Raw genomic sequence first — 12,885 nt, 5'->3', positions numbered from 1 at the left:
GTTTGCTTACGATAGAAGCAAAAGCATTAGCAATATTTCATTACATAGTAGTTGTAATAAAATACTTAGTATTTTATTACAACTACTTATGTATTTTATTACAATTATATATTTTGTTTGGTAATGTTTTGGTTACAAATGTGTGTTCAATCTTGGGTGGTCAGCGCCTAACCCTATTTTTCCCATAGGGCCTGTTATTTATATTTCATGATTTTGCATTGCATGAGGGGTTTCTAGGAGCACAACTATCGTGCTATACGAGGACTGACCACAATAACAGAGTTTTAATACTTCTGGACATTGTAGAAGGAACTAGTATATATCATTATAGTTTAGAGTGATTTTGCAATTGTTATTACAAGTCATTTGGAGCATCTCCGTAGCTAGGTGGGAAGGAGCACACACTTCTTGATTAGACTGGGGTTCGAGCCCATCACCACCAAATACGGAGGATGCGGAAAGGTCAAGGGAATGACCACCGCATATTCCCGGAGCAATATGGCCTTAGTTGCTAATGCTCCTAAAAACCAAATAACAAACAAACAAACAACAAACAAGTCATTTGGATTATGGACACAGTTTGAGTTTGTTCAGATGCATTGTTTCATACTGATTTACATCCATTCATATTATTTATGAAAGATATTGATTTCAATGTATGAGTGTCTAAGAATACTGTTAATGGAGTGGTAATAGGTAATAAACTGATAAGAATAATAACGGAAGTGTTAACATTTATTTGAAATCATTCTAGTGTAGATTGGATAAGGAATACCTGGATGTATACTGGATTTTGTAGTATTTGTTGCAAAGTTTTGTTGATTTCTACTGATATTTTAAAATTATCTCATGATTATCTCTCTCTCACACACACACAGTCCTCCATGGTGTATTTTTTCATCCCTGCAAAATATTAGCTAATTCCAGAGATCACATGTCAGGTAGATGACAATACCGGTTAAAGGTATTATATAAAAAGCATGCACACTTAATAATAGGTAGATGAAATAGAAAGGGATAAGAAAAGGAACTGGATTTCCCCACAAGAGGTGCAACAATAGGTTGTCATATAGTGGGCCAGATAGCAAACAGGGTGGGACAGCCAAATCAACCTAAACATCGTATTTCAAAAAAGATATCCTTATTATCAGTTTAGAGTGATTATCATTAAAGATGGGTAATGCTGTTTATTTATCTCAACCCAGTTAGATCATGATTAATGACTACCCCCAGTGGATATTGACAGATGAAATGAATAGTGAGGGGGAATAACAAAGGCATGCTTAATTAGTCAATTTGAGGCAGTTGATTGGGATAAGTGTAAGACCAGCAACCATCAGAAATAAACACTTCATAAAATAGGTTACTATAGCTGCACAGTTGATCATAAGCCGAAGCTGTTTCTCAGTAGCGCTTGTTGCCACATATCTTGGTGCAGAGATTGGAAACATTAGACTACAAACTGCAACAGTGATAAAAATGGTGTGTAATGATGAATCATGCTTCACAGTTGAGGCACGAGATAGCTGCACTTGAGTATATGGCATAAATACAGAGAGTGATTTCACCCAGATTGTATTGCACAAACAGTGAAGTTCAGTGGTGTAATACATTCTGCTTTAGGTTGTTTGAATTCTGTCCACTAGTTATCACTAGTAAAACCATGATTGCAGAGCTATCTATGAGGGGTGTTCAATAAAGAATGATCATAATTTTTCCTGAACAACCATACTACTGCATCACATAGCAACTGCGCAGTTGACTCATGCAAACAATGTGACTGGCAGTTAGTCAAGTTTACACGTGTTCAGTTTCACCTATGTAGCAGTGGAAGTGACATGCGAGGAACAGTCTGCTGCTCTGAGATTGTTTCCATCTCAATAAAACATTAGCTCAATCACATGAAATGTTAAAAGAGGCTTATGGTTAATCTACACTTCCATATAGCACAGCTTGTGGTTTAGGATGTTTAAAAATGGACATGATTCAATCACAAAAATCAGTAGTCCTGGAGCTCCAACCACTGAAACCATAAACAGTGCTTCTGTAATCGTGAGAGAAGATCATCTTATAACAGTAAGGCAACTAGATATATTGATAATATCAGTAGGAAGCATGCACAGTATTCTCCATGACAATTTGCATATGACAAGTTTGTTGTACATGCTGGGTTCAAAGATTACTTGCACCCAGGTCACAGCACATTTTGCAAGGATGTTTGTCAGGAGTTGCAGTGGGTATTTACTAAAGATGGTGAGGGTCTGCACAAGGTGATAACGGTAGATGAGACATGCCTTCATCATTTTGACCCAGAGAGAGTAAAAACAAAGCTCTGTTTGGAAGTCTATGCCCATTGGCGAAACTGAAAAAAGCAAAAGTTGTGGCTTCTGCAGGAAATGTTATGGGGATCTCTTTTTTTTAATATTCAAGGAATGGTTTACCAGCATGTTGTGCCACGTCATACACACTTTGTAGAATCACATCTGTCACAAATGACCACAACTGCATGCATGTGGGTGAATGCTGAATCACAACAATGTGAGACCTCATGTCACTCATGCTGTCATTGAGTACTTAGCCAACATTAAGCTGCCCAACCTTGCACCCTGCAATTTTTTTTTTATTTCCAAAGTTAAAGAAGGAGCTGCAAGGAAAACTTTCCCAGTCATCAAAAGAGGTTCTAAAGACACCTGAGGTTGATTCTCAAATGATTGTTAAAAAAAAAAGGCTGCTTCCATATTTTTGAAAAATGGCAGAAATGTTGGAGTATGTGCATTCTGTCAAATGGGGACTACGTTGAAAAGGATCATCAAAATATGGACGATTAATAATGGTATGTTATGAAAAAAAAATTGTGATCATTTTTTATTGAAAAGCCTGAATTCTGAATGCCACAATATGTGGCATTCTGAACAATTCTGTCTTACCTGCATTATGTCAGTTCTTCGTGGAGGATTATATATTTGTTGATATTACGTGTTTGTTGTTGCATTGGCAACTATTGCCATAATACACCAGGTATATTTGTATTTGCATGAGCTCAGTGTTTGCAAAACACGATGGGTACAACAGTGGTTTGGAGAATAATGTAAGTGTAAGTGTATTTAGGGTCAAACGGCACAAGGGGTTCCCCCCATCTCCGCGTAGTTTACATTGTGGGTGAACCAGTTGACTGGAAAAGCCAGAGATTTAAAAGTGTATGGACTTTGTATATGTGTGATGCCTTGTACCGTTGTTCATCTGGTCATTTAGCCGCTGGGCCCCTACTGAGGCCCAACGTTGCCCCACTTACGCCCCGTGGAGGCAGACCAGGAACCCAGTAGTCTGTTTCACTCTGGCAGGTCCTGCCACTTAATTTCCTGAGATTTCGGCGGCTAGGACCTTAAAAAAAAAAAAAAAAAAAAAAAAAAGAGACAGAAACGCGTCGACGTAGGGGTAGAATCGCTTAGTTTTGCTAGGCCAAGTTATGGGCGTAAGGTAATTTAGATATGTTAGGTTTTTGGGTAGGGCTTTCGCTAGCTTATAGATAGAGAGGGGGGGAGGCAGAAGGCTGGGGGGAGAAAGACAGAAATATGGGGCCAATAGAGTAGGTAGCCCCAGTTTTCAGTGGGACATGCCCATGTCCCACCAGAGTAGAAGATATAGGGTGGAGAGGAGAGGAGGACGAAAATGTCCCCCCTCCCCCCAGGGAAGTAGGTTTAAAGGTGAAGGAGGCTAGAGTGCCCTCTTCAGATCGCCATATGGCTATTGGCAGCTATTGTTTCAAGTTTCTTTATTCATGGGGCAAGCTCCGTCCTTGTGCTTGTGTCCCTCATCTTTAGTTGCAGCCTTTACATTGTGCTGGCTGGTGTCTCAATAGTGGTACTTGATGTCAGTCATTGTAGATGGTGATTAATGTCCTTCTCCTGATGAAGAGGTCTTGTGCGAACTGGGATAATGCTCTATATTCATCCTCAGTATCTATGAAATGGGATTCCAATCCTTTTGGTAGGTATCTTATTTTTGTTATAAGTACTCCTCTGAGGTCTTCATATTGTGGGCACTCGTACACTATGTGATTCCAGCTTTCTGTCTCCCCGCACGTACAGTTTGGGTCCTCAGTGAGTCCGAATCCGTGCAGCTTCTCATTGTAGGGTCCGTGTCCTGTTATTAGAGATGTCAAATGGTACCCTGGGAAGTACCAGGTCGGCTGTTTTGGGTAGATTTTCTGGAGGTCAGGTAGATATCTTCTGGTTATCTCACCCTTGGTGGTCTCCGTCCATCTTCTCTGCCATAATTTTAGCAGGTGGTTCTGTAATCTAGTTTTTTCCGTTTTTAGGTTGTTCGCTGGGTCAGTTGTGTAGTCCAGATGTGTGGCCGCCACTCCCCTGGATAGCAAGTATAGCAGACTGGAGAATAATGTGTGCCGACCGGGCTAGCCAGGTGGGTAAAGTGCCTGCCTGGCAACCCAAAGGTCGCGGGTGCATTATGGCCACAGAAGCCTATGCGCCAACAACTACCAAAAAAAAAAAAAAAAAGAGAATAATGTGTGAACCTCCATTTCCAGCCCAGGGCCTAGATTTTAATCCAGTTGAATACCTTTGGGATGTTTTGGAGCAACAAATGAGTGCAAGTACTAGACATTGTAGTTCATGCTGAAAAATAGCCACAACCTTACAGGAGGAGTGGAACAAGCTTCTAGACTCTGGACCAAAAACTGGGCAAAAGTGTTCCGTTCCTCAAGTCATCTTGTTGTCATTAAAGCCCATGTGGGTCCACTCAATATTTGAAATTTCTGTTTTCTAGATGTTTTTTCATTCAGCATCATCCCAATACATGTTGGAGGACAATGGTGTACATTTTAATAGCAAGATATATTTATACGTTTTCCAGCATTTTAAAAAATGCAGTATCTTGCTCTTTGGTTTTAGAGTGTAGTGCAGTGCTCTTATGAATTTAAATAATAAAAATAAATAAATATATATATATATATATATATATATATATATATATATATATATATATATATATATATATATATATATATATACAAGTAATAATCTACAGTTATAAATATTTATGAATAATACAAGGTAGAATCCAAAAGTTCTAGAACTGAATTTGTTAAAAATATCTAAATGTCTAGATTTTTTTTGACAGTGGATGGATGGTATTTGGTTGCACAAATGTTTTATTTTTAGCCATACTCACAAATGCATAAAATGCCTATTATCATCTGTATTTCTGTTTATTCATTTGCACTTGCATTGCACCTGTATCAAATTTAATTAAAATTTGACCAATGTAAATTTAGGAATCTTCCCCCCCCCCCACCAACACCATAAAATTTGGAGTTATCTATATATATAAATGGAAGTACTGTATGTTTCAGATTTTCAGCATATGTTCCGTTAGTCCTGTTTTGTTGCTCCCTTTGGAGTTCTTAGGCCCAATTTTATTTGCACACTATAGCCCATACCTCCATTTCATCTAGAGAAACCGGTATATACAGAGTGTTTCTAAATTACAAAATTTTAGAGGTAATATGGGTGACAAAAATGATAAAACATTTTGTAATAATGAATAAGAATAAGCAGAAAGGCCAATTGAAAATAAATGTTTTTTTTAGGTACCATGTCTGCTAATTCTTGTTTACTTTTTATTATTTTGGACCATTCAGAACTACATAGCTATGTTTTAAAATTCAAATTGCTAAAGCTCCACAAATGGCCAGAATTGGACACATTTATATGAACTTATAAATTGTTTCGGCATATAAAACTATCTACATGATTTTGTTAGTGCCATTTAGAAACATCTGTATGTATAAGTGTATGAAAGTGTGTTTGGGCGTAACTCGAGAAGGAAAATTTTTGGAATGGTTTTCTTTTTTAGTTCATGGGGAGGTTTTAGGTCCAATGAATTCTCATGTTATGATGATTCACATGGTTTCCTTAGAGCATTGCTATATATTCAGAACAGCAGCTTCAATCCTTCCCAAAATTTCAGCTTATTTAGAATAATTAAGGACCTTTATATTAAATTTCATATTGATTGGTTAGCCCATTTTCTGTGTGCAACCCCCCCTAAAAAAGGACTACACAAATCCTTCTTCACAGCTACCCGTTATGTAAACATCACATGGCGAAGTTTTGTAAATACTTTTTGAGTGCATTATAGAAGTTTTTATACCCTGAAGTACATTTGATAATCACTAATTCCCTAGCTCATCATGTAACAGTAATTTCTGAATCCCTTACATATACTTTGTAACTGTTTTACATTTTCTTTATTTGCCTGACTTTTTTGGTGAAGCAGAAATTATGTCAGCTGTGACAAGGAACTTCCAATAAAGGACTTTTAAGAAGCAGTTTTGCAATTACATAACCAGTGTAAAATATATGTAAATAGCCAAGGTCATTATTTAAAAAAAAAAAAAAATGAAGTATAATTATCTCTAAATATTATATTTCTTTAAATAAGAAATTCAGTTCTTGAAATTTTTGATCTTGCCTTATGACTACATATGTGATGTTAATGGAGCAAGTGCAAGATATTTTTTTTATGACTTATTTTACTTATTTATTATTATTATTTTTTTATGTGTGTAATTTTATTTAAACAATGTGTTTTATGTATTGGTTTTCTTTTTTAGCTTATAGAAGAAAGTGGCGGATATAAAGTTCAGGGTCCAATGATGGACAATGAAGCACATCATAATCTCCCTACAGGAGCTTCTGCAGTTACACTTGCCACTAGAATTTCCCCTGTTACTGTAAGTACATTTACATGCTAAATTTCTGATAGTTTTTCTGTAGTAGTAATCATAATTTGTCATTCAGGCATCACTCTGTTGGTTAGTTATTAGAGAGACTGATATTCATGATAACCTTATTTGTTTGACTATATTTTTGATATTACAGTATTACAGTGCCTGCTTTTAATGATATTTTATTTTTAATATTATGAATTGTGGAGCTTAACAAGTTTTATGAAATATATACAATATTTACTTTTAGTGAGATTTGAAATGAATGTCATGGAGAATGTTACTTTGGCAAGCTGTTTGACAAATGGGTGTGTGATTGATAAATTTGCAGCAGTTATCTTTACTTATTTAAATCCATAATTGGCTCACCTTACGCACATCTTATGGCCATGTTTCATGGAAAATTTTTGCAACCAGCCACACTCACTTGTCAGCAACAGCAAATTGACATGTCCAGTTTTTACAAACAGCATAAAAGGAAGGTTTCAACTTCTGTTCCTATATGTAGTATAACACTCCTTTAGATATGTTGGATTGCCATTGCATGAGGTTGACAACATTAAAATTAAATGCGTCATGTTTTTAAATGTGATGCATTTAATTTTATCACAAACATGACGCATTTAATTTTAATGTTGTCAACCTCATGCAGTGGCAATCCAACATATCTAAAGGAGTGCATGCCAACGTTATCCTATCACAATGCATTTTGAATAGCAACTATCTGTAGCAATAAGGATATAAGTATCGATAACATCAGAATGTTATATAGCAAACTGATTAATAACCATTTTCCTCCAGCATAACTCTACTACCACTTTAGCAAAGCCCTCACTATAATCAAATATAAAAATCTAATTGCCATCTATATAAATAATATAATCAGCTGTAATTGAAGTTATTTGCCCCTTAACTACCAGGTCTGTACATAGTGTATATACAATACACTTGGCCTCTGTGGTGTCTTACAACTTGGAAAACTTGAACCCACCAATTGGCCAATATAGTGTATTAACTCTTTATATATTTTACTAATTTAATAATTCTTCATTTTTATTTTATTTTCTTACCCACGTGACTGACCTTAAATACACGGTGAACACACTCCCGGACCTATGTTCAGGGTCCTAACTACAGGAACGGGATTTAGAACCCCGAACTACCCGAGCCCATCTAATTACCTCTACTTAATTTATCTTTCTACGTTCCTTTAACCCAACGTCTTATTTCTTGTGAGCCATTAGTTCTACGAACATAACATCGAGATGCTACTTCCTTCCTTTACCCAACCTATTCTTCACCTTAACAAAGTTTTAGCCACTATTCAGTGCTACTTTGTAAGCTATGATAATTCTTAATTACCCTGGGCAGTATGTTCTTCAAGTATTTAATTGCATTCGCCGTAATATACATCATACCTGTACATACCTTTCGGTAATTCTATATATACTTATGCATTCCTCCAGTATTGCATACATATAATTTTTGAACAATATTCTCAGTACTTTTTCATCCACTATGGCCAATTTCCAACATCCCAAACAGCTAGTGCACTATACATATATACACATGGATGTCATATTTAGCATTTTTAGTCCTACATGGTAACGGCAAATTCCTTACTGGTTCATTCCTACTTTCTATTTAACCCAGTTTTTCACCCTTACTTCAATTTTTCTGTTCCTTTCCTGCCTCTGTAAGGTCATCCATGCTCTATATATAATTATTGGCATACCTTATTCTGCCCTATTTTTGCTGCTGCTATATTCAAACTCTTTGACAGCATGTGTTCCTGAGCATACAGACCATGTCAGAAACAGAGGCCTACATATTGCCCTCTTTCTCCTAATTTCGGTGGATGACCTCTGACGAAGACATTGAAATTATGAGTTATACGGCAATATGTTATCTTATTTTATATTATTTTAGTTGCTTTCACTTTATTCTATTTTATTTCATTTTTATCTCATTTCTTATTCATTTCTTCTAGTTTTTTATAGTTGTGTTACCTCATTTCTTTTAATTCTTGATTTCTAACCTTTATTTTTTTTTAATTTCTGGTGTGTACTGTAGATTTGATAGTAACAACCTTTTCCTTTACACTTTCAATATATTGCCATGCACACACACGCACACACACACGCGCTCACACACACACACACACACACACACACACACACACACACACACACACACACACACACACACACACACACACACACACACACACACACACACACAAATGCCCATCATAAATATAGACAAATTTTTACTTGGTGTAGTTTAGAATTTTTAATGTGAAAATATCTTTGGCGGCACCTAAATTTTGGACTGAAGTAAAACCAGTTGGTCCCGAAAATGCGACCCAGAAATTACACAAATTACATCACTTCTTAAATGATGCTAATGCAATCACTTAACATTGATTCTTGATGTGAATATATCTTTGCTGGCACCTACTAAATTTCGATCTGACAGTCAATGTTAAGCCCATTGGCGAAAACATAAAACAAACAAAAGTGATGCAAATTACGTCACTTCCTGAATGATGCCAATGCAGTCAGTAACATTGATTCGGTAGAGTAAGTAGTGGGCGTGAGCATAAAAGTTATATCATTATTTTGGACTGAAGTAAATCCAATGAACAATGTAAGTTGAATGAATATTTATGTCATTTAGAAAGTAGCAAGTGAGAGCTTATGCTCACACCCACTACTTCTTAAATGATCCTAACTCAATCACTAATGTTGATTTGGTGGAGTAAGTAGTGAGCGTGAGCATAAAACGTTACATTGTTCATAACTTCAGTCTGATTTTTGTCAAAGATGTTTTCACAAAACATCTTTTGTGTGTACAGGGTACCCATTTATTTTATTTTTTTTGTCATTTTCCAAGAGTTACTGCATTGTGTGAAAGTATCACTGGTCACGCATTACCATATTTGTTTGTAGTAATGCTAACATGGGAACCTGACTGGTACATAGATGTTATGACGCTTGAAATTAAGTGTTTGTTTTTAGTCTTAATTATTTACAGAACTCTCCTGTTTGATTTCTAGCTGTCAATGGTTGGGTTATAAATAACAATTTTTTTAAAAATTCATTATTACTTTTGACTTATACACGTGATATATGGAAGGTGATAAATATTGTAATCCAATAAGAAAAAAATGAAAAAATGGTATACTCCAAGCAGAATTCAAAAGAAAAAGAAAAAAAAAAAACTTATCCAAAAGAAAATTACCACCTGTCAGCACCTGCATTATTGGCTTTTTCACAAATGAGGGTGCTATCGCCACAGAGTTAAACGTGCATGTTGCACATATTTTGCAGCTCCAAAGTCTCTCAGTACAACGGTTATGATGATTTATTTCACTACTGATAACAAACTGCTTCTCTTAATCTCATACTTTTAAAAAAGCTGAACACATTTAAATACACTGCCTTTCTTCATAAGAGCAACCCTTTGTTCCATTCACTAATCTTGTTGCCCTTCTCTGTACTCGTTCCAGCAGCTCTACATCCTTCTTGAAATGAGGCCTCCAGACCTATATACAGTACTCAAGGTATGGCCTGACTGCCTTATACAAGGGAATAATCACCTCCTTATCCCTGCTAGAAAAATTCCTGTATGTCATTGACGAGACACCATGAGCTACTCTTGCAGCCCATCTGCACTGCTCAGAGAACTTCATATCTGCCTGCACAATTATCCCAGGTCCTTTTCATTCTCTACCACTGTCAGTGTAGTACCACAGAGTTGATACGTTGCTCTGGGGTTGCTGTTTCCCATATGTAGTACTTTACATTTGTCAATGTTAAACTTCATTTGCCACCTCTCAGCCCATCTGCTCAACCTTTCCAGATGCTGTTGCAGCAGCATAGTGTCAGTAGTGTCCTTAACAACCCTGCCAACCTTTGAATCGTCTGCAAACTTGGACATTAAGTTTAATATACCATCATCAATATCATTTATAAATACAGAAAACAATAATGGACCCAACACTTGAACCCTGAGGGACTCCACTAATAACATTAGTCCACGATGAGCAGTGTCCATTGATTATCACTCTCTGTCTTCTCCCCCTCAACCACCCCTTTATCCATAGCAGCAGTTTGCCTCGAGTGCCACACTGCTCCAATTTGTGCAGCAGTCTTCCATGTGCAACAGTATCAAAAGCGTTTCTAAGATCCAAATATATAATATCAAAGTTATTCCCTGCATCCAGTTCTTTTGTGACTGCATCATAGTATCCAATCAAATTGGTCAGGCAAGACTTTCACTTAACAAAACCATGGTGTCCAAGCTATAACTGAAGTCTTGTCTAGATGATCCTGCAGTGCTTCTTTAACCAGTGCCTCCATTAATTTTCCTGGAACAGAAATTAAACTCACAGGTCTATAATTACTTGTGTCAGCCTTTGATCCTCCTTTGTGAATTGGGGTCACATTTGCACATCTCTAGTCTATGGGTACCTCCCCTGAGTCCAAGGAAACTCTCATAATTATGGCTAAGGGTTTGCTTACTTCCTTTGCTGCCTCCTTTAATATAACTGGATAGATCCCATCCATCCCAGGTGCCTTTCTTGTGTTTATCTTCAACAACTTCTCCTCCACTGTACTCTCAGTTATTACAAGATTATCTAGCTTATTGCCAGAGTTGAATACACCGCTGGCATTCCCCTCGCTGAATAACTCCTGATGTGCGAATGTCGACACAAAATATTCATTTAGTTTGTTATCTACCTGAGCAGGATCATCAACAATTGACCCATCGATATCAAGTGGACAAATCTGATTCATCCCCTTCCTTCTAGAGTTTATATAAGTAAAGAACGCTTTGCTGTTTTTCTTTCATCCTTTGCCAAAGATTTCTCGTAATCTGCCTTCGCCTGCCTAACCTCCTTTGTAACTTAGTTGCTGATCAACTTATATCTATCATAGGCTTCTGTGTCACATGTTTATTTATATGTATCCCATGCATTTTTCTTCTCTGCCATATGTCTCATTAGTTCATCTGACATCCATTTAGGCCTAAACCTTGAACAATATTTTTTAGTTGGTATGTAAAGCCTAGTAGCTTCCAAGATAAGTTCTTTCAATGCTTCCCATTTTGAATTTACTGTTGGTAACATCATGTTGGTCTCACTGTATAGAATTTAAATACTGTCTCAGACCATCGTAGTCACCTTTATGAAAGCAATACCCCTTCCCTTTACCCCCGATGGTAGTTACCTCTTTGAGTAAATCCCACTTCAGCACACTGTGATCACTGCCACCTAGTGGTTCCTTTATCTGCAGATTCTTAATGCATGAAGAATCACTACTGATAATCAAATCAAGAGTATTCCTCCCTCTAGTTGCCTCCCGAACATGCTGATGTAGAAAACAATCATCCAATAAGTCCACAAAAGCCTTGCTAGTGTGTGAGTGACCAACCCACAAATTCCAGTCAATATCTGGGAAATTAAAATCCCCCATTATAAGACTCTCTGATTTACTGGCCCACTCTATTTCCCTGTACAGTTTCTTATTATACTCATCAGAGTCATTAGGCCTATAGCACACTCCTACTCTCAATTTTGATATCCCAATGCTTATGTCACACCAAACTGACTCAACACTGCACTGTCCAACGATGTCGACTGGCTTCACTTCATTGGATTTTATTGTGTTTCTTAACTAATAGCATAACCCCTCCGCCCTTCCTATCCTGTCTATCCTTTCTGTACACGTTGTACTCCCCAAATTCCAGTTCTGCATTCCTTATATCTGTGTGGCACCATGTCTCTGATATCCCAACAATATCCGCCTTTGATGCTTTGAGCAATACCTCAAATTCATCAAATTTATTTACCAAACTCCTAGCATTGGTGTACACGCAAGTATACATGGACCTGTTCCTCTTCTTAGCTACCCTGACACAACCCATGTGTTTATTTGTACTGCAATGACTCCCAGCAATCTCTGAAATATCCTGCATCTTGTTTTCCAGGCTGCTGCTCATTCCAATAGAAGCAGTGCAAGAATCACTTTCACCTCTGTCAGTGGCTACTGTTAATCTATTAGTCCTTGTATCCCCCCAAACTATCAGTTTATTTTTAATAAAAGAGTTATAAAGATGTTGAAAATACTGGA

General features: G+C 36.9%; 1 protein-coding gene across 5 annotated transcripts in view; it reads left to right on the top strand.

Moving 5' to 3' along the window:
* LOC150086088 (DNA-binding protein RFX2-like) overlaps positions 1-12,885 on the top strand; it is a 483,547-nt gene that overhangs the window by 299,358 nt on the left and 171,304 nt on the right. For all 5 annotated transcript variants that reach the window (XM_090374368.1, XM_090374370.1, XM_090374371.1 and 2 more), the window contains one exon: positions 6,635-6,754. In XM_090374368.1, the coding sequence (XP_090230494.1) occupies positions 6,635-6,754 (120 nt within the window). The remainder of the gene's footprint in view (positions 1-6,634; positions 6,755-12,885) is intronic.

The sequence above is a fragment of the Mastigoproctus giganteus genome, chromosome 5 (assembly GCF_048544385.1).
Source record: "Mastigoproctus giganteus isolate SK-2022 chromosome 5, ASM4854438v1, whole genome shotgun sequence".
NCBI classification, from domain to species: domain Eukaryota; kingdom Metazoa; phylum Arthropoda; class Arachnida; order Uropygi; family Thelyphonidae; genus Mastigoproctus; species Mastigoproctus giganteus.
The sequence above is the reverse complement of the archived record's forward strand: the minus strand, read 5'-3'. Positions and strand labels throughout refer to the sequence as shown.